Consider the following 25,033-nt stretch of genomic DNA (forward strand, 5'->3'; position numbering starts at 1 on the left):
CCTAATATTCTGACAAATAGATGATTTGAACTCACATACTCTCTTAGAATGCTATTATTTCTCCTCTGTAAGAAAGGAATCTAATCAGAAGAGATTTAAATGCCCTTTTAGGAAATATTTGACAAACACATATAATTTAATATACACAATGTTTTTAAGTTGTAGGTCTATATATCTGAAAGTATCCTCGTTATCCTTATCTCTTTACTGAAAACTATATTTAAATTACAAATAAAACCCCATGTTTGTTGATCTTAATTTGGCTGTCAATATAAGAAAAGCAGTAATTGTGGAGATTTCTAAAACTCCTATAAGAACAAATGAACACTGGATTAAATGTCAGAGCACTTGATTCTAATTCTAACTCTATTATTAATAAATTATCTTTCTTTGGGTAAGCCACTTACCCTTTCTGGGTTTTCTCATTTTTTAAATGGACTGGTTGACTAGATGTCCAATAATTCCATTCCAGCTTGTAAAATATGATTACAGAACTAATCCAGTTCAATAATTCATTGATACCATTTGCCAAAAATTATTCTATAATACTAATAGTAAAGCAAAGTGTCAGAAAATGAAATGTATTTAACCTAGCATTTCTAGCAAATTTTTACATTATTTAAAGAAGGAAATGTGAACAAAATGAACTAAAATATTACATTTATAGATTTTAACATATAAAAGATATACCATGTACATAGTAGTGAATGCAGAAATAGGAAACTTATATTTACATTCATATATAATTACCATTCTGATGGAGAGTTATAACTTTCAAAAAGGACAGGAAGAAATACAGAACGTGAAAAGAAAAATAAATTAGAGACTTGACAATAGTCTCAATTACAGAAAATTAGAGTGGTAACAATGGAGATGGAAAAAATGAACCAGATTCAAAAAACAGTTTGGAGGTAGAATAAGAATAGACCACTGATGTATGGAATGTCCAATTGGATGGGTGAAGATGGCATTCACAGTCTTGAAGAAGGTTGGATAAGGGTCATGTTTAAGGGCGATGTCTAGAGATCAGTCTTGATCATGTTTCTAAACCACTTGAAATAAATGGCTAGACATGTGAGTCTGAATCTCTGAGGAAAAGCCCAGAGAAAGAAAGAAACTGGGAGTCGTCATCATATACACGTACAGGGCATTCAAAATCATGTGTGCATACATGTGTGAATGCATTGCATGCACATGCAACAAGCATGATGATGATATTGACCAAATGATCAGAGCTAAAGTAGTTGGAGCATTTATTTAAAGCAAAGGAGGGTGTCAGCATACAGAGTTAGAGAAGGAATGAACAAAAAAACAAAAGCACCAAAACAATGGTGCCACCAAAATGAAGAAAGCAAAGTATTTCTAAAAGGTCATTAGGGTCAACACTGCTGAATATCAGGTTGTAAATGAATGGTTTATTGGATCACAAAAGCAATGTGGATGGGAGAGGGGAGACAAAAGCTGGTTGATGAGTAGATGAGGTGGGGTGAATTGACAGGAAATTAGAGGAGGCATAAATACATGACTTTTTGGAGGTCATGTCTGGCAGGAAAGATAGTAAAACAAGAAGTGGTGATTTAGAAATGAATAAACTCAAAGCATGTTTGAATGCTATTGGAAAGAGTCCATTGGGGCCGGCTCACTAGGCTAATCCTCCACCTTGCGGCCCCGGCATACCGGGTTCTAGTCCCGGTCGGGGCGCCGGATTCTGTCCCGGTTGCCCCTCTTCCAGGCCAGCTCTCTGCTGTGGCCAGGGAGTGCAGTGGAGGATGGCCAAAGTGCTTGGGCCCTGCACCCCATGGGAGACCAGGAGGAAGCACCTGGCTCCTGGCTTCAGATCAGCGCAGTGTGCCGGCCGCAGTGTGCTGGCTGCGGCAGCCATTGGAGAGTGAACCAACGGCAAAGGAAGACCTTTCTCTCTGTCTCTCTCTCTCTCACTGTCCACTCTGCCTGTCCAAAAAAAAAAAAAAAGAGTCCATTGGTCCATTGGAAAAGAAGATGATAAAAGCTGGACAGAAGACGAATGAAAATACAGAGTTGTAGTACTCCCCTGATTAGATAGTACGTACTCTTCAACCTGCTCTACAGAATCTTCCTGGAGGGACCCCTGTTAATGTTTGGCTTCATTTCATACTTCACTTCATGTCCTTCTCCCCCGGTCATGGAAAGAATTATTCTAGGAATTCTAGCTTTAGAACCTTTGCGGCCGACGCCGCAGCTCACTTGGCTAATCCTCCACCTGCAGCGCCAGCACCCCGGGTTTTAGTCCCGGTTGGGGTGCTGAATTCTGTCCTGGTTGCTCCTATTCCAGTCCAGCTCTCTGCTATGGCCTGGGAAGGCAGTGGAGGATGGCCCAAGTGCTTGGGCCCTGCACCCACATGGGAAACCAGGAGGAAGCACTTGGCTTCTGGCTTCGGATCAGTGTAGCACACTGGCTGTAGTGGCCATTTGGGGGGTGAACCAAAGGAAAAGGAAGACCTTTCTCTCTGTCTCTCTCTCTAACTCTGCCTGTCAAAAAAAAAAAAAAAAAAAAAAAAAACTTTGCACAAACTGTGTCCTCTTGTAGAACTTTTCTTTCCCGTATTCTCTAACTGGCCTTTTTCTGTCATTCAAAAAAATCTTAATCTGGGTGCTCAATCCAGAATCAGCTAAAAATCTTCACTTGTTTGGCTCCCTCATATTATTCAGACCTCAGTTTTAGTATCTCTTGAGGGACCAGCATTGCAGCAGTGGGTAAAGCCCCAACCTAGGATGCTCGCATTCTATATGGGAGTGTCAGTTCAAGTCCCAGCTACTCTGTATCTGATCCAGTTCCCTGCCAATGAACTTGGAAATCAGTGGATGAAGACTCAAGAAGTTGAGTTCCTGCCAGCCACATTGGCAATCTAGATGGAATTCCCTGCTCCTGGCTTCAGCCTAATGCCATCTGGTGTGGCCATTTGAGGGAGTGAACCAGAAGATGGAAAATCTCTTTCTATATCTTTCTCTGTCACTCCGCCTGTCAAATAAATAAATTTTAAAAAATTTAAAAAACCTCCATAGAAGCCTATACTAAGTACATAAAGTAGTAAAACCTTTCCATTATTGTCACATACTAATTCTTAGCACTTAAAAATATATTTTAAAAAGCAAAGATACAAGAGAGAGAGAGAGAGAAAGAGAAATCTCTCATCTGCTGGTTCACACAACACTGGGCTGAGGCTGGCACAGGCAGAAGCCAAGCGTTGATAATTCAATCCAGGTCTCCCCAGTGAGCAATAAGACTCAACAGCTTGAGACGTCACCTGCTGGAATTGGAAGTAGAACCAGGACTGGAACCCAGGCATTCTGTTATGAGATAAGGGAATCCCAAAATGGCATTTTTAAAAAAGGTTTATTTATTTGAGAGGCAGAGTTACAATGGAGAGAGTGAGGTCTTCCATCTGCTGATTCACTCCCCACATGGCTGCAATGGCAGCAGTTGGGCCAATCCAAAGCCAGGAGCCAGGGTTTTATCTGGGTCTCCCATGTGGGTGCTGGGGCCCATGCACCTGGGCCATCTTCTGCTGCTTTCCCAGGTCATTAGTAAGAAGCTATATCAGAAATGGAGCAGCTGGGACATGAGCTGGCACTCATATGGGTTGTTGTCCCTGCAGGCAGAGGCTTAACCTACTGTGCTACAGCACTAGCCCCCCAGAATGGCATCTTAATTAATGTGCCAATACCCAGCGCCAGCCTAGCACTTCTTACCTCACATCCTCTTGCTTATATACTTGGTTATTGCTTTATGGTCTATCACCTTTCTGTAGAGTGCAAACTCTGAAAGCAATGATCTCATCTCACCTGCTTAATGTAATATCCCAGAATGTGGAATAGGGCTTGGCATATAATAGGTACTCAACAAAAGTTTATTTATTGATTGAATGCAAATATTAATTTGCAGATCAGTCTTCTCAGAATACACCTGGAAAATAAAGGCACATCATTATAATTTCAGCCACATCCAGTAAAATATTATATGATAACAGATGAGATTGATATGAATAAGGTTTTCATTTTGAAAATATTCTAGAGGATTTATCCTTAATGAGTAGTCTTATTGATTCTCTATCTCTTATAATAATACTAACTCTAACTTTCAACCTTCAGATATATAGTACCTAATAGCAAGAAGAGGTTATCCACAATTACCTAGCTATTAGAAAGTGGCCAGTTCAATATCAAAATTTTGTATGTAAAATTATATATAAATATATGAATAAAATTAGAAGTGCATTTATATTCAGCAAACATTTATTAAGCCATGCACTATCTTAGGTGCACAGGATTTTAAAAAAATGAATGAAATACAATAGGCAATGTCTGGTAACCCAAAGATGAGTGAGTTAATAAAGATTTTTTAAAAATTAACAATATTGTACATTAAAAAGGCACAACAGGACATGGGCATTTGGCATAGCAGCTATCAATACTGGAATACTCATATCGCATATTGGAATGCCTGGATTTGAATCCCAATTGTGCTTCTGCTTCCAAAGTCCTGCTAATGTATATCTCTGGAGTTGGCAAGTGACGATTCAAAGCACTTGGGGCCCTGCCAACCATGTATGAAACCAGGATTGAGTTCTTGGTCTCTTGACTTTGGCCTGGCCCATCTTCGGCTGTCATAAACATTTGTGGAGTGAATTAACAGATGGAAGATCTCTCTATATCTGTCTCTGTCTCTGCCTTTCTTTCTCTTTTTCTTTGCCTTTTAATAAATAAACAAAAAGAATATGAGAGAGTTGTGGACTAATGGTTAAGACACCAAAATCCAAAATTGAAGTGTCTGGTTTCAATTCCTGAGTCCAGCCCCAGACTCCAGTTTCCTGCTAATGTTATGGAGATGGCTGGAGAGATTAGGTTCCTGCCATCCATGTAGAGAATAAGACTGAATTTCTGGCTCCCTGCTTCAGCCTATCCTGATTGCAATCATTGTGGACATTTGGGGAATAAACCAGCAGGTGGAAACTCTATCTGCCTTTCAAAAAAGGTACAATAGAGTATAAGCAAAGTAATGTAGGGTCAGTTTTGTTTTACATGCTCTGGACAATGATATTTCACTAATATGACTTCAGACTCCTTCCAAATGTCCCTGTTTTTCCTAGAGATAAATCATTAATGAAGTTCCGTTTCTTTGGTATATAACACCCTTATTCAAATCAAGTGGAAGTCTTTTTCTTGAAGAAAGGAGAGAGAACAGGCTATTTTTCTATGCCAGTATTTCAATAGAGCAATTAGGCGTTGGCTCTACCAGGAGGTTGCTGTGAGGCAAGAGACACAGCAGAGGACAAATGGTTGTGCAATGTCAGCTTATTATTTCTCCAAGGGGCTAAGGATTAGAAAATAGCTCTTTGTGATTTCTAAGGGGTCTGTAAAACCGAGTAACAGGAAGCATCAAAAAGAAATGCTGCGAAAATAATTAAAAAGATAAATGGCAACAGAAATTGGTTGACTTTTGGAAAGAGAGGGAAGATTTTTTGCATCTCTGACACTGTCTCATCACAGTTTCCGTGAAAGATTAAAATGATTTCAACATTTTCTCTTTTATTTATTGCAAACAAATATGGCTTACTCTGACAAAATGTCACATTTCCTACTTAGGCGCTATTATGCAGAGCCAGAACAATGAGTTTATATTGGTTGCTCAAGTCACTCTTAAGGAACAGAACTAAAGGCTGAACGTGAAAGATTGGAAATGTTTGCACACCAGAGGTCCTTTACTTCCAAACATTTTTTAGGCTGATAATTTCTCTCAAAGCCCTGGGAAGCACTATTAGAACTATGTCTCTTTCAGACATTAATGAGGAGGCAAATAGTTGGCTTTCTGAAAATTCCAGTTTCTGCTTGGATATCACTTATTGGCTGTTGAATGGAAAGAAAGTGACAAAAGCAGGGAAAGAAGTAATTCTGAGTCCAGGCTATTTGAGTGAAAATGAAATGGTCCTCTATATATTACTTCACATCTGGTTAAAGCAAAAGAATGCAACTAGTTTACCAATTCATACAAAACTAGGCACACAAAGTATAAAGTTTTAAAATCTTCTGAAGTTTGTCAAATATGATGTATGCCAAAAACGATAAATAAAAGCAGTGTAAATACAAATTCATCAATGCTAAACTAGTGTAATATATATATATATATAAAAGATTTATTTATTTACTTGAAAGTCAGAGTTATACAGAGAGAGGAGAGGCAGAGAGAGAAAGAGGTCTTCCATCCGCTGGTTCACCTCCCAGGTTGCTGCAATGGCTGGAGCTGCACCAATCAGAAGGCAGGAGCCAGGAGCTTCCTCCAGGTCTCCAACATGGGTGCAGGGACCCAAGGACTTGGGCCATCTTCTACTGCTTTCCTAGGCCATAGCAAAGAGCTGGATCAGAAGTGCAGCAGCCAGGACTTGAACTGGCACCCATATGGGATACTGGCACCGCAGGTGGCAGCTTTACTTGCTATATCACAGCGCCGGCCCCAATATTTTTATATTTTTAAAGAAACCTTAAGAGGCATCAGTTAACCGTGAGATCTCTGTTTACCTCTATTTTGCTATGGTACACAGTGACAATGGTGTACTAAAACATCACGCAGTATGCTGTGGCTGTATTTTGTTTCACTCATTTAGAAAGGAAGAGGCTGCCTAATAAAGGTATATGAATATTATTGAAAAACTTTCATACTTGAAACAAAAATGCGATTTTTCCCAGAACTTTTAAAGGAAGAAGATTTAAATTCTGTGTTTTCTGCTATTGGCTGGTGGATCATGCTTTTCCCATTAATCCTCGCAAGCGTTGACTTTACGTTCTTGTTCCATCTATATTACGCGGCAAAGCTCCCGCTCCTTTCCATGATTGCACGCTGGGCAGAGGTCGGTAATTTCGAGATGGCTCTGATTTTGAAGCATTTTGCTGCAGCTGGAAGGGAATAGGACAAACATGGTACATAACCACCCTGCTTTGGGGTGTGACTGGCCAGCTGTAACAAGTTTTGCATTTCGAACCCCCCCCCCCAAATGTGTTGTGCCTTCAAATTATTGCTTACATTCGGATTTTAAGGTCCCAAGATGAATTTTCTCGCATTTGTGATCTTGACGGATTTTGTATCTAATGTTTTGTGAAGAATAATTTGTGTTTACCTTGAGCGATGTTTGTGCTAGATGATAAAATCAGATGGTGACCTCGTGGAATCAATGGGAACATTAAAGCGACTACAGAAACTGGTTTGGACCAAGAAATCCAGGGAACAGAATTCGGATGAAGTGAAACCGACACTAATAAGTCTCCGTAAGTAAGAGTTCCATCCGCAACTAAAATTTCTTTGAGGGAGAACTGGGGAAGCATAAATTAACAAAGTCCATCTTGATAATATTTTAAAATACTCATTAAATGCTAAGTTTTTTTTTTAATTGCCAAGGTATTTTGAAACAGATACCCTTTTCTTATTCCCAAATTTTCATTTCGTCCTGTTCGTGTGCCTAGCCCCATTTCTCTTTCCCTTCAGGGCCAGGACTGAGTCTGATAGAGTGGGAGAGAGAGTGAAAGATGAGGTTGTGTCAGAAAATAAGGATCAGAAATGCCCTCTGTTTCCATTGGTTGGGCATAGAAAATGATATTTTTAATCTTGATGTGAGTGCAGCAAATTGATATACCTATGACTTGCAATTTAATTTGTTAGTAATTTACAATAATGTCCTATTAATCATATATTTTGTTTATATCAGTTAAACATTTGTGTGTAAAGAAATCCAATAATATAGAGCAGTTTACCATGGGTGATATATATTTGTGTTTTCAGTAACTGTTTTATAAAGTGCTATGCCTGAAATTTGATTAGACCCTTCACCACATTGGGTAAATATAGATCTCACTAGTCCACTTTATGGTATTAAAGATATGCTTTTTAATTTATCTTTCTCAGTCTATTCTTGCTTTTCCAAAATACTTCACGATGAGATACACTGCATGTATAAATCCATTTGCAGATTGATATGAAAATAGAAAATTTTAAAATGTCAGTAGGATTGTAGTCCATATCCAGTGAGATTTCACTCTTTTGAGGAGGGCAGACTTTCATGTGCTTCTTTAGGATGTTCCCTAAAATACATGGCCTCAAAAAAATTAAAAATATTTAAGAATAAAATACATAATATTATGATTATAAGATATGAGATTTTTTTTAAGTTGTAATTTTTTGAGTGTCTTTTAGGATGCTTATTTGCATGCGACTTCCATTCTACTCTAGCCAATAACATGGTTTCAAAAAGTTGAAACAAATATGAGTTTTTCAAAACAAAAAATTTATTGTAACAAAATCATTTACTCTTTAATTAATGCTATTAAAATTATTTTGTAAAATTGAATGACCTATGGTTTATCCTGCTATTCATTCACCTTTAGTATATAAAAATATAGTGTTCAGAATTCCCACATGCAAAGAATTATTAGGCAGTCTTAACATTTACTTTATTTTTCTTTGTTATGTAGAAGATGAAGATGACACATTGATCTCTTGTGTGAGATTAACAAAACCCCAAGAAAAGAAAGTGAGTAATGTTAGTACAAAGGGGAAGAAAGAATTAATGATTAGACAGGATTCTTTTTCTGCATCACTGAAAAGATCCAGCACTACACATGGACACCTCTTGGAAGATATGTTATCTCACTATGAAAGTGACATCCAGATGTGGAACAGCTGGAAGCCTTTGCCAGAAAACCCACTCTGGACTTGTGTTGATTTCCAACTGGCCCAAGTTGGAACCTGGGGTGATTGCTCATTGTGTACTCACCACTCACATCTCAAGTCTTCTTTCACGGATGTGGATCTTCTCCATTCATGGGTAAGTTTGGAAACTACAGAAATGTATCATCATATCTTGTACTGGCAGGAAAGAAACAGATAACAAATGGCGGGAATCAGTCAAGTGTATCAGTTTCAGGAAAATTACCAGCTAGAATTCTTGCCAAAAACCAGAGTAGCTCCAGTGACTTTTACCTAGATTATACTGGATGTATTCCTTGGTATACAAATAAACTACTGCATGATATTCTACAGATTTTTTTTTAATTGAAGGAAGGCTTTGAATGTTGGTTTAGGTCAAGAAAATGAGTGCTGAATTGTCTAAATTATTCCTATTGTAATGAAGTGTAATTGACAGTTAAAAACTAATTTTAATGAGCCTTTTCTTTGGGCTTGCCACTCTCCTGAGAATGTTACAATAATTATCATTAATTAAATCTCACAACAACCCTAAAAGTAAAGGTTTTGATAGTCTACTATGATTTCCCATCTGTTTTACATTTCAAGAAACTGAGGCAGAGCAAATGTTAGTGACAGATAGGAAGCAGATCGCTAACAAGAGCTGGAGCCAAGATCCAGAACTTACAAATTATCACACTGGATGTCTTGCTTTTTTACCCAATGCTCATGTCTTACAGAGTTTTCTATGTACTAAGCTAAATTCTAAACTAAATGGTGCAAGAGAAAGAATATGGACCATGGACTCAGACAAATTTGAATTTGGATCCTTTGTTCTGCTACTTTTTTTGCTATGGAAATTTTTTTTACCTGTTTAATCCTAATTTTCTGGACTGTAAAATAGAAAGGGTACCATGAACCTTGTGAGATATTTGAGCTCCTTCAAGACCTTGAAATGTCTAACTTCATTTCAACTTTAGTAGAGTCCTTTAAGTTGCAGCTTGTTTTATAATTTCTCTATAGCACATGGCCATTTGTGTATACAGTGAATGAATGGAACAACTGTATGTCCAGGAAGCCTGTTCTTTGCTATTTTGCTCTAAAAATAATCTCCCATTAGACAGGGGCTGTATTTTAGCATGCATTAGAGGCCTCTGAAGATTTTCATTCTCTCTTGGAGTACTTTTCATCTTTTAAAATTAATGTATTGAGTCTTTGATAACAAAAGCTAAAGTAGTTTGTGTTCAGAGTAGCATGTTAAATATTACAGTATCTGTGAACAGACTTGGAGCTAGTGAAACTGCCCTCCATTAATATCTTGGAGAATGTTTCTCCAGCTTGCCAGCCCTCTTCTCTCTGGGGAACCTGGACCTTGCAGGCTCCCTCTTGGAGCATCTTCTTAGAGAGTAGCTGGCAATGTAATTAGGACCCACTTCTGACAACTTGGACAGATTCAGAAGTAAGGGAAAGGAAGTTGACTACTTGACAAGCAAGAAAGCTAGTGAATATAATTCTAATCTGATATATTCAGTGCTTCCTTCCAGAATAAAATTTGGCCTCCTTCGTTTGGCATTCCTGGATTTCAGCAGTCCGGCCTCAATCTAATCTTTTCAACCTTTTCTACTCACTGCTTTTTCTTTATGTGTTTCCTATACTGGACTGCCACCCTGAAGGATTTTCTCCTAACAGCTGCCCTGCTCTTCTCTGCCTGCATCTTTGTGTGGCACAATGGCCTCTGCGGGGATATTATTCTCCTTAGAACGATTCCTGCAACCCAGAGCCATAGCTTCAAAGCCTTGTTGAATCACATACAATAGAAGCAATATCTACTCCCTTTGAGCTTCTAGATGATTGAAGGCATTATTTTTCATTATGTACTCCTTAAATGCATATTTGCATCTGATACATATAGTCACAATATTATATATAGTCAAAATATTATATATAGTTACATTATTGTATATAGAGTCACAATATTATATATATTGATATATATACCGTCACAGTATTAGGCAGTGGGAATACAGAGCTAAGCAATATATTCACTTCCCTGTCTTCATGGAGCTTACCAAACTATATTGTGTGCTGTAATTAGTGATGCATTTGCTTAATTCCTCTAAGTAACTTATCTTTGTGTTCTCCATAGTCCCTAGAATGCAAAGGACATTATTCAATATTTCAGAAGCATTATTGTCTAAATGCATGAGTTTCAAATACCAGTGGAATTTGTTCCATATTTCTAGATAACATATAATCTAATTTTTCTGATTGTTCTGATCACCAAACCTTTTCTCAGTCTAATTAATCCAGTTGTACATAAAATCAGTTACTGTGTGCATGTGATGGCTTGTGAATGTGTGTGCAAATTTAGGGAAATACCCAATAGTCATGTGTTTCTTTTTCTTTAGTTAGGTAGCTTTGTCTATTTTAGTACATAACTGATTAAATGAGTTTTATCAGTGGAAGGTCAAACACCTGTAGCCTACTCAGAATTTCAGATGATAATGTTCAGCGTTTGTGACAGGAAAGCCTCAGCGGGTTTGGAGAGAAGGTTCGAGAGCGTGTTAGAGTTAAATTGGTTTGGTAAACTTAATGAGATCACTTATACTCTGGGATTTGAGTCACTAGAAGGAAAGAAGCTGGATGAGTGCAAATTATTATTTTATATTCTACAAATATATTTTACAATAATAAGTGAAAAATATCATTTCATTTTAGCATAGGCAGTATTTTTTCCTTCAGTAATTTCGAAGGTTTTCTTTTGGGGAGGGGTGTTATTTGACTTCCATTCTATAGACATTGCAGAGGAAGGCACATAGGGTTAAGGGAAAAGATGTTCTTCTGAAATGAGTGTTACTATTAATGACAGGTGCTCAGAGGTGACATTTTTTCCAATTTTAAAGGGTAAAGTGTGACCATATTTTTAAAAAAAAACTGTATCGTATATGCAGATATGATGGAGCTCGTCATTTCACAAGAAATGAATCTAATCCACAAGGACGGTCGATTCTCCTTGACTTGAGAAATTTCGGACAAAGTAGATTCCAGTGTGTCTGGTCCTAAATCAGATCAGAGTTCTGAGATGAACGACATTGACTAGCCATGCAGGAAGTCCTGATTCACCGAGGCATGGTGCTGTGCTCAGCCCATAGCAGACTTGCACTCTCAGAGTTAGTACCAATGAGTTAAACCCCCTGCAGTATGACCAGCAGAGTGTGCAGGAGCGAACTCTTCACTTTTTTTACCTTCTTTCTCCCATTAATTCTGATTCTGTACGTTGGTTTTAGTCCTTACTCCTTTGCTTCCCTTCCCTGAGAGTGACTCTTTGCATACCCCCAAATATCCAGTTGTAAAGCAATCTTATCATTATCTGCCAGTCTGGGATATTAAGAAGATTAAATGAAGTGGTACCATGATTCGGTCTTAATAGGTAACATTTATACCCAAATCAAAGAAGCCAGAGTGGAAAGCAGCACTTTATTGAATTGAGATACCATAAGCCAACTAAATCAGACAGGGAAATGTGTTCTTTGTGAAGGGTCCTTCCCAGAAGTCAACAGCAGAATAAGACATAGAGATTTAATGTGCAGTTGAGTTGTTTGTTAGGTCTGGGGGACTTGGGGAATAGGGAAAGATGTATGATTATGGAATTGACATAAATTGAGAGAAGTGGAAGATCAGATTTATAAAAGTGTTTACTCCACCAGAGAAACGTAAAGGGAGAAATTAAGAACGTGGATATTTAATAATATCTGAGCTAAGTGCTTTGAGAGGAGATTTTAGATTCATCTTGAGAAAGGTAACAATGGAGGTGGCCAAAAATAATTTTGAAGCTAAGTGTTTAGAATCAGTTTACAAAAAGAGTGACTGAAGGCTACTCGCGATGCCCTGCATGCAAAGAGCTTGAAACTTCTTAACAAAAAGAGGGAAAAGAATGAATGTGAGCTACAGGCTTGGCAGAGCATCAAGGTAAGAAAAAAGCATATGTTGCAAAGGAGTTGAAACTATCTCTTAATGTAATATTGTGATGATAAGCAACGTATTTTCAGATTTGTAAGAAGTATACACATATTATAATATTAATGAGTGAAAATCCAAACAGGAAAAAGGGAGCAAAAATTATCTCCTCCCCTAAGATGTCTAAATTATTTTGAGATATTTTATAAAATTGAGTGATATGTTCAAAAAGTAACAGTAACAAAATCTTTGAAGAAGAAGCAAAATCAACAGCCTGAAAGGACAAAAGGGAGACCTACATTGAGAATAATCAAAGGTAGGATAGATAGAAAAATGTTAATAGTAAGTGACAGACTCACATAACACAAATCAAAGACAAATGAGTGTTTACATACAACATCCCAAGATGAGAAAATCATCAAGGCTCCACTTAACAGCATCTAAGAAAAAAAGATAAAAAAGTCTTGCTGCAATATGACACCAACTCATCAAAATGGTGCCAAAAGGAAAGTGTGGATAATGGAAAAATTCTTTGTGCAACTGTTTCAGTGGGAGGAACAGGATGTGTGCTAATGCTAACCAAGAAGCAAAGGAGCAAAAGATTTAACAATCTTTCAGTTCAGATGGGGAGCAGTGCATTGTAATTATCAACATGCCAAAGTTGGGGTATGCAGTCTGACTGCTAAGTAGTGTAAGAGTTTTAGCACTGCCCAGGAAAACTAGTGGTGAGTGGGATTGAGGTGACAGAGCCAGCACGAGCCCTTTGTGCTTTCTTTGTCTTTCTGTTATGCATGTTGCCACTCTCTTCCAGCACCTGTGAACTGTCTCTTTCCCCTTCAATTGACATAAGGTACTATTAACAAACTAACTTATTGACTAGTCTGACAAATCCTACCTGACTGATAATCCTGATTATAAAATCTAACAATGTACAGCTCCCTGGTGGTAAGAGAGACACAGAGAGAGAGAGAGAGAGAGAGAGAGGAGAGAGATGTGTTCCCATCTACTGGTTTACTCCCCCAAATTCTGAAACTGCTGGGACTGAAACTGGGAACCCAGTCTGGGTCTCCTGCATGATTGGCAAGGACCCAACCACTTGAGCCATCACCTACTGCCCTCCAGGATGTGCATTAGTAGGAAGCAGACAGAACTCAAATGCAGGTACTCCCGTATTGAACACAGAAGGCCCAGCTGATGTTACAACCACCGGGCCAAAAGACCATCCCCACCTAGTCTGCCTTCTAAGCAGATCCTCCCAGTCTCTCACACACGTCCTTTGTCGCAGGCAAAATGAGTACTACCTTCTTACCTAGCACAACTGTTTTTCCTACTTCTTATCTTTTTACTATTTCCCCGTATTAGCCTGTATTTATTCTCTTCTTGTTTGCTGAATGGCACTGAAGTTTAAAATGGTGATTGAGAAAAAAAACCCATGGCATGCACTTTGAAGAAAAAAAATTATGTGAAAAAGAACTAAGATGGAGAGGATCCGTAAAAAGAGAGTAAGGGGGGACATGATTTAGATAAAAGGACACAACCAATTTCACACACTCTGTTCCCATTTTCCTTGCATGTTAGCAAGGCTAGGCTCCCACGATAAGGCCTCTGTTTCTCCAGTGATGAGGGCCAGTAAGTAATAAGCTGTACTAAAATGCTCCCACATCTTCCTACCCCTGCAAAGGGAGGCTATCAACCATCATGTTAAATTCCTTAATATCTTTGTGTTTCAATTTTAAGACAAGAAAGATCATTTGTTGGAACAGCTTAAACTTAACTTATGTTGGAATTATTATAGGGTGGAAAGAGAAAATGTTTCAACAAATAGATTTGGACAACCAGTGAAAAGGAATTCATAGGAAAGGATATCCTGGATTGAGAATTTTGAAAGGAAAATGATGATACAAAATTACCAAGGATATCTATATTCACTACAGCCTACAATGAAATGGATGAACTTGAGAATCTAGATTTTAGAAATAATTGTGGTTCTCTAATGAACAAGGACACATGATTAATTACAAATATTTTATATGACAAATTTTAATTATAGCAATATAATGTTTGATGGAAGGGGAACCTACATTTATCCAAGAGAAAAATCTGAATACAGAAAAATCTGTAAGGGTTTATTCACTCACTCATCCATTCACTCATTTAACAAATTCATGTCAAGTGACTCCCAAGTCACTTCGTCTAAGAACTTGCAAGCTTAGTAGTATGTGTTGGTCAGGGATACAGAAGAGGTGGGCAATGTGCCATCTCATGGTTGTAAGGACAGTTTATGGGCTGTTATTAAAAGGAAAAAAGAAGAACAAATTATCATAATTCATTTAGTAAAAATTTTTACTAGAATGGAAAACACATCACAATAGTTGAATATAAACTAAGGCTGGAAAAAATTTGGCCAGACCCATAAACATATTTTACATCAAAAAATAGTTTATAGAAGAAACACTTAAAATATGAGCTCTTATAATAGTAGAAGTTGTCAGGTTTATGGAAATTCCTTAGGTTGGGTTTGAAAAGAGTAGACTGTAGATGTGTGTAAAATTTTTAAATGTCTTCCCTAGTAAAGTCTTTTATAATAAAAATAAAGTTTAAAGGAAAAATTGTAATTGCTCTGTAAGCATATTTTTCTAGGAGTCCAAGATAAATAGAGCTATTATTAAATTAGACTTTCAAGGCACAGCAATGTAGCACTCAAAGCAATCTAATTATTTGAGTTGATGTTTGTTTTTTTTCCTAATTACAGAACCCTCATGCATAATAATGAGAATAATAGACCTGTGGCATAGTGCTGGAACTGTTGTAAAAACAAGACTCTTTTCCTTGTGAATTATCCGAAGAGTTTTGCCATTTTCTCTAGCTGTGTTTTTCACTCTGTTTACTCAAGCACATCAATATAAGGAGAATTGGTACTTTCCATAACAAAATCTTTCAAAAGCCATCATAAAATATTTGTCTTTTAGAATAGTTTCTGTGGGGAGCAATCCGGACTAAGTTACTCGAATTAGGACTTATTCTATGCATCTGCTCTCCCACAATATGGCGCTGGGAGAGAAGTAAACAGCTTCCGCACAGCTGCCTCCAGTTCAACTAATAAACTGTAGGACTTGCTCCTGATTGGAGGAGAGCAGCGTACTCGGCGTGTGGGCAGCCGAGTTGGGATTGGCGGAGGAGGACTATAAAGGAGGAGAGAGACGGCATGTACCAGGAACATCTATGAGGAACATCTATGAGGAACATCTAAGGGGAACACCTGTGCAGCCCCCGAGAAGAGCCGGCCGGCGGTGTGCCGCTCCCCTGCGGAAGTGGGGAATGTGGCCAGGGGGAACTGCCCTTCCACGGAGGTGGAAGGGATAGTAGCCAACCCGGGAAGAACCAGCAGCAAACCCGGGGAGGGCCGAGCAGACGAAAGAACAGCGCAGGGTCCTGTGTCGTTCCTCCACGAAGAGGGGGAGCGACAGTTTCCATAATATGAAATAGGATGCATGGTATTCGATTATAACTGCATCTTGGCTTCCCACAAGAAACCTAGCGTTGCTTCAATTGACTCCTGGAAAATGAGGAGGAAGACAATGAGTGTCAGTCTGAAAGGAGCCTAATTATGCCCATTGGCTATGGAGAAACTGAAGTTCCCTATTACAGCATAACTCTCTTGCACGATTCAAAAGAATTAAGTGAATCACCAAAACTGAGCATGAACCTTTGGGAGGACAGAAGTCTGAGTATTAAAAGCCTTGATGAGCACTCTGAGGTTTGCCACTTTTTTATTCCTGTGACAAAAAAGTAAGTTCATAGTTCAAATACTGCTAAGTCAGCTAAAGCCACTAAAGTAGCTTGCACGTGTGGCGAAGTGTGTCTGAGGCTGTGCCATGCATTCCCAAAAGCCCAGGCCAAATTCAAGAGTCAGCCATGAGCTCAGCTCTGTTCCTGTCCGATCTCTTGGGTCAAGTTGCTTAATGCCCAAGGGCTTCTGCCTCCTCGGTGGAGAATGAAGGAGAACTTTAAGGCCACTTTAGTCTTCAACAGTTGGACTAGGGAATACACCGAGGAGGGTGAGTTCCTTGTGCCTAAAGAGATGAGTACGTAGAGGTTGCTTTTTGCCTCTTCAAAGCAGCTCATTTCTTACTCTCCACATAACCCCTTCTTAACCTTGTGTCTCCATTCTCTTTCTTTACATAAGCTATTTTAGGTTCAGGGTTTTTTCCCCTCTGATTGACTACACTTCCTCTGTCCCTACTACTTCCTCTCTCCTCAAGTCTAGATGCATCAGCTGTAACTCAAGCAACATGACAGAACGAGTAACTCTGCAGTGAGTTCACATAGGGTCCTAAAAAGTCTTCATGAACCAAAATGTCTACATTTTCCTTTTTGGCAGTTTCTAAGGCTCCCGGCACCCAAAGAAAGCCTTCTTTAAAAAAATCTCTCTCGGGGCCGGCGCCGCGGCTCACTAGGCTAATCCTCCACCTTGCGGCGCCGGCACACCGGGTTCTAGTCCCGGTCGGGGCGCCGGATTCTGTCCCGGTTGCCCCTCTTCCAGGCCAGCTCTCTGCTATGGCCAGGGAGTGCAGTGGAGGATGGCCCAAGTGCTTGGGCCCTGCACCCCATGGGAGACCAGGAAAAGCACCTGGATCCTGGCTCCTGCCATCGGATCAGCGCGGTGCGCCGGCCACAGCGCGCTGGCCGCGGCGGCCATTGGAGGGTGAACCAACAGCAAAGGAAGACCTTTCTCTCTGTCTCTCTCTCTCACTGTCCACTCTGCCTGTCCAAAAAAAAAAAAAAAAAAACTCTAAGTTTTTCTTTATTACAGTCCAGAGGACTCATCTCCACTTTGAAAAATGGGTTGGTGAATTGTTGTTTAAGTTTGTAGTAAGAAGCAGAAGATCTGGAGCTACGCTGTATTAAGAATGCTAGGCTAGAGTGTGATATCAGCTTTTGCCACTATAATCCACTGTAGACACACACACACACACACACACACGCACACACACACAGTGCCCCCTTAGGTGGTCCATGACTTTGAGTTTGTTTTGATGATGTGAACTGATAGGTGCAACTCTTTCCTCCATGCACTTAGGTCTCAGCCCTTGACTATATTTTCTGTTCTCTTTAATGGAATTGTGATTCAGTAAAGTGATATTATTAACCCATTTTATTTTTTATTTATTTTTTTAAAAATATTTATTTGAGAGGCAGAGTTACAGGAAGTGAGAGTGGGAGACATAGAAAGAAAGATCTTCTATCCGCTGTTTCATTCCTCAAATGGCTGCAATGGCTGGAGCTGAACCAATCCAAAGTTAGGATCCAGGAGCTTCTTCTGGATCTCCCACATGGGTGCAGGGGCCCAAGGACTTGGGCTGTCTTCCACTGCCTTCTCAGGGAAGGCCACAAGCAGAGAGCTGGATCAGAAGAAGAGCAGCTAGGACTTGAACCAGTGTCCGTATGGGATACTGGTACTGCAGATGGAAGCTTAACCTACTATGCCACAGCTCCAGCCTCCTACTATCCCTGCTTTCATAGCAGAAATAAAAAGTGCAAAGAAGTTAAGGAACTAACTTATGCAATGTAATAGTAGGTGGTGGCAAAAATATTTTTAAGACAAAATCTGAGAGTTCAAACATTTTCTGCAAGGGTAGTGGCTTGGTGACTTTTGAGATTGCGTAAGTAGCTTAACCTTAGTTTTCTCATTTGTAAAACTGGCAACACCAGTTCCTAACTTGCAGTGTAAAAATGAAATGATGCATATAAACACACTTATTCAAGGCAGGGGGTTAATAGCTTACTAAAAAGAGCCCTTGTCCTGAAGGTGCACTGTAACTTTTCTCAGATTTATCCTAATGCTCTATAAATTAGGCAAAACATTATTGGCATACTACAGATGAAGAAATTGGGGCACATGAAGATTAAGTGAATTATTTGAGATCCGGCTGCAGGTGCCAACAGAACTTCTGCTTCACATAACCTCCTAACATTTAGTCCAGACATTCCCTATCAGTAACTTGTCTTTAAGTTTTTCAACAGACAGATAAACACGGCAGTAAAAAACAAGCAGCCCATGGTGGAAACCCATGAGTGTTACAACTGAGAAGCCTGGCCTTCAACTTCAGTTTTATCACTTCTGTATGTGTGACTGCTAAGTTACTTGATTTCTCTAAATTTCAGTTTCTTACATACTATTTGGAAAGAATGAAGATTTCCTGTGGCTTTCTTATAAGAATGAACCTTGATAATGTAGGTAAAGTATTTAGCTATACATCACAACACTGTTGGAACTTAATTTAAAAAGAGTTGTTATTTTCAATGACAAGTATTACTAAATTTGCAATTTATAATTATCTTTCTTCCAGTGAACAGAAGCATAATGTCTATGCTTTATCAGGTATGTCCTGAGCATTGGAGGCCAAAAATGGCTAAGACACAGACCTGCCATTAGGAAGTCAACATCAACAATTCTTAGCAATTCTGTATCATATGAGATAATGTTGCAATGAATGTACATTAACCTTTTCACTACTTTTTAAGATTATTTCATATAGTTTTATCAGTTTCTTTCTGGAAATAAAGAATCCAGAACAATCTTGTTCAAATGTACCATGAGTCGGGTGAGACCTGGCTTGTAGATTTCTGGGAGTTCCCTGTGAGTCTCTGGGGGCATGCAGGCTGAAGGAAGATAGACGCGCGTGTGTGTGCTGGGCTCACTATTATCCTTTTCTGACCTCCTAAATTATCGCTGTATTAACAGTGTCTTGAATATGTAAGATGATTTTAGCTTTTTAAAACTTCTCTCATATATTTTATCCCAGCCACATTGCATATACATTTCAAGAGATTTTATTTCAAAGTCAGAATATAACTCTCAGGCATAACCATCATTTTCAGAAAAGAATGAAAAATGAAGGCAAGAATTCATGTTCCTCTCCTTCCTCAGAAATTGTAAAGCAAGGAGTTGAATTCACTCTAAAAACCCTTATGAATATTCAGTGTAAGATCTTTATGTATCTCATAGTTCCTACTATTAAATACAACCATGATGATGAATAATGGGATTAGAAATATGGCCTTTTTGCAGCTTACCTCAAGTCCAATCTAACCTGAAGCCCACATTTCACTCACAGAAGGGAGTTTTAGGAAGGGCACAAGAAGCCTTAAAATAAAGTATCCATTTATCCATTGATTTACCCAACACTTTGGTTTGGAATATATGCATTGTTCCAAACAAGGAACATGAAATGTTGGATAGCAAGTGACATTGTAGACCTCATAGTCTACTGAGAGGCAAAAATAGAAATAATCAAATAAACAGCAGCTTTCCGAAATGGCAGCTTTGATAAGAGCTATGATTGCTAATTGGTTCTCTCAGGGACTGTTCTGGCAGACTTGACCTAATCAAGGAGTTGGGAAATGCTTACACTGGAAATGATGATTGAGTTCAAATGTGATGAAGAGTAGGAGTTAACTCATCCAAAATTAAGAGAGTCAGTAATGGTCAAATGGCAAAGAGAGAGAAGGCAAGATGATGTGATAAAACAAGGCCAAGGGGCCATACTGTGGCGTATTAGGCTAAACCTCTGCCTGCATCGTGGCGTCCCATATGGGCACCGGTTCAAGTCCTGCCTGCTCCTCTTCCAATACAGCTTTCTGCCTGTGGCCTGGGAAAGCAGCAGAAGATGGCCCAAGTGCTTGGGTTCCTGCACCTGCATGGGAGGCCCGGAACAAGCTCCTGGCTCCTGGCTTTGGATTGGCTGTTGGGGCCATTTGGGTAGCGAACCAGTAGGTGAAAGAACTTTCTCTCTGTCTATCCCTCCCTCTGTCTGTAACTCTACCCCTCAAATAAATAAATAAAACTTTTTTTAAAAAAAAACATAAGCCCGAGAAAGCTGATACAACCTTATTGGTTACCTAAGTTTTGTTTTTCATCCCCTAAAAGCAATGAGAAGCTATGAAAAAGTATTGTAAGCCAAGGATGAGTTTTTGTGCTCCTTGTTTGTTGAGGGTGTGAAATGACATGCTTAAGTTGGAATTTGACAAAGTCATTCTGCATACAATGAGAGAATAGTTTGGAAGGGAAAAAATAATGAAAGATAATGGTGATTGACCAAAGGTGGTAAAAAATTGGAGACCCATGAAAAACTCCTTAGCTCTTAGGCTTATATCTCAAACAATGCATGCATTTCTTCAAATGAATGATATGTAAATTTCAATACTTTTTTTTTTTTTTACAGGCATAGTGGATATTGAGAGAGAGAGACAGAGAGAAAGGTCTTCCTTTTGCCGTTGGTTCACCCTCCAGTGGCCGCCATGGCTGGCACGCTGCGGCTGGCGCACGGCGCTGATCCAAAGGCAGGAGCCAGGTGCTTCTCCTGGTCTCCCATGGGGTGCAGGGCCCAAGCACTTGGGCCATCCTCCACTGCACTCCCGGGCCACAGCAGAGAGCTGGCCTGGAAGAGGGGCAACCGGGACAGAATCCGGCGCCTCAACCGGGACTAGAACCTGGTGTGCTGGTGCCGCTAGGTGGAGGATTAGCCTATTGAGCCCCGGCGCCGGCCTCAAGACATCTTTTATGATGTCAACCAATAAGCTTCATTCACTTTAGAACCTTTGGTAACAGAAAGCAGCAGAGAAGTGAAACAGTAGCATGATTGCACATTCCAAACCTAGTCTTTAATTTTTAAAACCCAGGAGCTCAGAGTGACCACCGTGATTTAATGGAAGAATCATTTCCATTCGCCTCCACTGATTCCTCTTGGACATAGGCCATTGTTTCTACAAAAAGTGGCTTGGAGTTTCCAAGGAAAATTGGCCTTTCAGATGTGCTTCTGAACAGATAATGCATATGGTAGCTGTAAAATCCCTAATGCATATTAAGGCTTGTTTTCATTTGTGGTGATTGAAATGAACTCATAAATTCTCTCTCTAAGATGCGGGAATTTTTTTCCTCCCTGTGGAGAGATTTAATGGATTTGCGGCATTCTGAATGATCTGGCAAGAAATCAGAGGTACCTGCGCAGTCACCCGCAAAGGGCACTTAGTTTCTTGCATGTGATCGTCAACCACCACAACATATTTTCTGCAAGAACCCAGAATGATTGATGCAACCCACCGTAGGTCATGACAAGGTGTCAACTGAAAAACTGGAAAAAGAAGTGGTTAAAGACACCACAGCTTTAAAAACAAATTTGACTTTTAGAGAAGGGTTATTTCCTTTTAGAAAAAAAAGTTAGACCTGCCACCTGCAAGAAATTTAGATCAGTTATTTGTGGCAAGGGCCATCATATTTTGAGGCCACTGAGAGCTCCTACTGCTCTCTGTGTGGAGTAGATTAAACTGTTCCCACACAGTGATAAATATATCGCAAAAAGCCATAACAGGAATACCATAGTAGTAGTAGCAGTTAATGGTACAACTTCCAGTTAAAACAATATTCTTTGGGTTTCTTTGGCCAGTTCCCTTTTTCATGTATGCTATTTGTTGATAAGATAATTATTCACACTTGCAGAATCAATAACTTTCAAAGCATTATAGGATTACAGCAGAGAATTTGAGGCGAGGATTCTATGGAGCATTGCTGGTGTGTGGGCTCGGGTTAAGAGCACAAACTCTGTAAAGTGCAAGCAGAATCTATCAAAGAAATGGATGAGGATTCAGATTTAAAATATTCTCAGTTGTAAATGTTTGTATATGTGGGAGCAAAACAGGGAAATAACCTGAAGCAGCAGTTACCCAAAATTCATGTATTTATTGTGTTATAGAAAGTGAGAGAGGAGCTCTCACATTTATTTTAAAATAAAATATTTAAAATATTTTTTCAAAAAATATTCTATTTGTTTGAGATGCAGAGAGATGTAGAAAGAGAGAAAACTGCCATCTCTGGTTCACTCCCCAAATGCCCACAAAGGCAAGACTCTTCTGGACTGAAGCCAGGAGCTGGGAACTCAATATAGGTCTCCCCCAAGAGCTGCAGGAACCCAGCTACTGAGCCATTGCCTGTTGCTCCCCAGGGCATGCGATTTTCAGAAGCTGGAATTAAGAACAGAGCCAAAAGTTGAACCCTGGCACCCTGATATAGAGGAGAGAAACTCACCTGGTGTCTTAACTGCTCAACCAAATACCTGCCTAGAGAATCTCCGAGGAAACTTTTTTTTTTCTGTCAGAATTTTTTTTTTTCTGTCAACAATTTTATTCAACATTGGACTGGATCTTCTAGCACGGACAGCTAGGAAAGAAAATAAAATAAAAAACATCTAAGTTGGGTAAACATCAGTGTTGTGGTACGACAGGTTAACCTCTCTGCCTGCGACGCTGGCATCCCTTATGAGCGCTGGTTTGAGTCCTGGCTGCTCTGCTTCTGATCCAGCTCCCTGCCGACACACCTGGAAAGGCTGTAGGAGGTGGTCCAAGTACCTGGCCCCCTGCCACCCACAGGGGAGACCTGGATGGAGTTCTTGGCTCCTAGCTTAGCCCAGCCCCAACCATTGTGACTGTTTAGGAAATGAACCAGTGGATGGAAGATCTCCTTTTCTCTCTGTCTCTCAATATATAACTGCCTTTAAAATACATAAATAAGTAAATAAATCTATCTTTTTAAAAATTCAGTTTGAAAAATAATCTCTGTTTCTAGATAACAGCATGTTGTATATAGAAAGTTCAAAGGAATCCGCTTAATACAGAATTAATAACAAAGTTTAGAGGCTGGCACTGTGGCACAGCAGGCCACATGGACGCTGGCTGTTCCACTTTCTGTAGTGTGCCTGGGAAAGCAGTACAAGATGGCCCAAGTCTCCAGGCCCCTGCCAACCATGTGGGAGCCCAGGAGGAGTTCCAGGCTCCCAATTTTAGCCCATCCCAGCCCTGGCCACTTCCTGGGAGTGAACCAGTGGATGTAAGACCTCCCTCTCTCCTCTCTCTCTCCCTTCCCTCTGCAACTCTGCATTTCAAACAAATAAATATACATTTTTTAAATTGTATTTTTTAAAGATTTATTTATTTATTTGAAAGGCAGATAAAAAGAGAGAGAGAAGACCTTCCATCCATTGCTTTACTCCCTCAGTGGCCTCAATGGCCAGAGCTAGTCCAATCCAAAGCCAGGAGACTGAAGCTTCCTCTGGGTGGGAGGAAGCACTTGGACCAAGCACTTGGGCCATCATCTGCTGCCTTCCCAGGCATATTAGCAGGGAGCTGGATCAGAAGTAGAGCTGCTAGAACCGGAACCAGCGCTCACATGGAATGCCAGCACTGCAAGCAGCGGCTCCACCCACTATGCCACAGTGCCAGCCCCCATAAGTAATTTTTTTTATTTCATAAGTACAACTTTAGGAATATAGTGATTCTTCCCACCATACCTGCCCTCCCACCCACACTCCCACCCCTCCTCCTCCTCTCTCTCCCATTCCCTGTCCCAGCCTCCACTAAGATCCATTTTCAATTAACTTTATACACAGAAGACCGACTCTATACTAAGTAAAGGGTTCAACATTTTGCACACACACAAAAAAAGTGTTCCTCAACAGTAGAGACAAGGGCTGTTCAAAGTCATTGCATCTCAAAGTTAATTTCACTTTTTTTTTTAGAAACTTAATTATCTTTAAAGAAGCACCCAAGACTGATACATCTTTTGTGAGCACTTAGACATAACCATAACTTATGAGACATAAGAATAGCCTCCACTTAATACATTAGAAGAAAGTAAGTCCTTGAGAATGAGTTTTATCATTAATTAAGGAAGCACCTAAGAAAACAAGCAATGGAGTTGGACACTTAGGTATAACTAAAACTTAAGAGACATAAGAATATCTTCCACTTGGCCGGTGCTGTGGCTTAATAGGCTAATCCTCCGCCTGCGGTGCCGGCACCCCGCGTTCTAGTCCCTGTCGGGGCGCCGGATTCTGTCCCGGTTGCTCTTCTTCCGGTCCAGCTCTCTGCTGTGGCCCGGGAGTGCAGTGGAGGATGGCCCAAGTGCTTGGGCCCTGCACCTGCATGGGAGACCAGGAGAAGCACCTGGCTCCTGGCTTCGGATCAGTGCAGTGTGCCGGCCACAGTGGGCTGGCTGCAGCAGCCATTGGAGGGTGAACCAATGGAAAAGGAAGACCTTTCTCTCTGTCTCTCTCTCTCACTGTCCACTCTGCCTGTCAGAAAAAAAAAAATCTTCCACTTAATACACTAAAATGAAATGAAATAAATCTTTGAGAACAAGTTTTACTGTTAACTATCATAATACAACTCTTTGAGGACAGAGGTCCTGCATAGGAAGTTAGTGCATAGTGACTCCTGTTGTTAATTAACAATTAACACTCTTATGTATGACATCAGTGATTACTCGAGGCTCTTGACAAGAGCTACCTAGGCTATGGAAGCCCTTTTGAATCCAAC

At 39.9% G+C, this 25,033-nt stretch overlaps 1 protein-coding gene across 2 annotated transcripts in view; it reads left to right on the forward strand.

The window, feature by feature from the left end:
• Positions 1-25,033, forward strand: part of SAMSN1 (SAM domain, SH3 domain and nuclear localization signals 1) — a 169,875-nt gene that overhangs the window by 65,333 nt on the left and 79,509 nt on the right. For both annotated transcript variants that reach the window (XM_070071919.1, XM_051859452.2), the window contains exons 8-9: positions 7,170-7,296; positions 8,497-8,849. In XM_070071919.1, coding sequence (XP_069928020.1) covers positions 7,170-7,296; positions 8,497-8,849 — 480 coding nt within the window. The remainder of the gene's footprint in view (positions 1-7,169; positions 7,297-8,496; positions 8,850-25,033) is intronic.

The sequence above is a fragment of the Oryctolagus cuniculus genome, chromosome 4 (genome assembly GCF_964237555.1).
Source record: "Oryctolagus cuniculus chromosome 4, mOryCun1.1, whole genome shotgun sequence".
NCBI lineage: Eukaryota > Metazoa > Chordata > Mammalia > Lagomorpha > Leporidae > Oryctolagus > Oryctolagus cuniculus.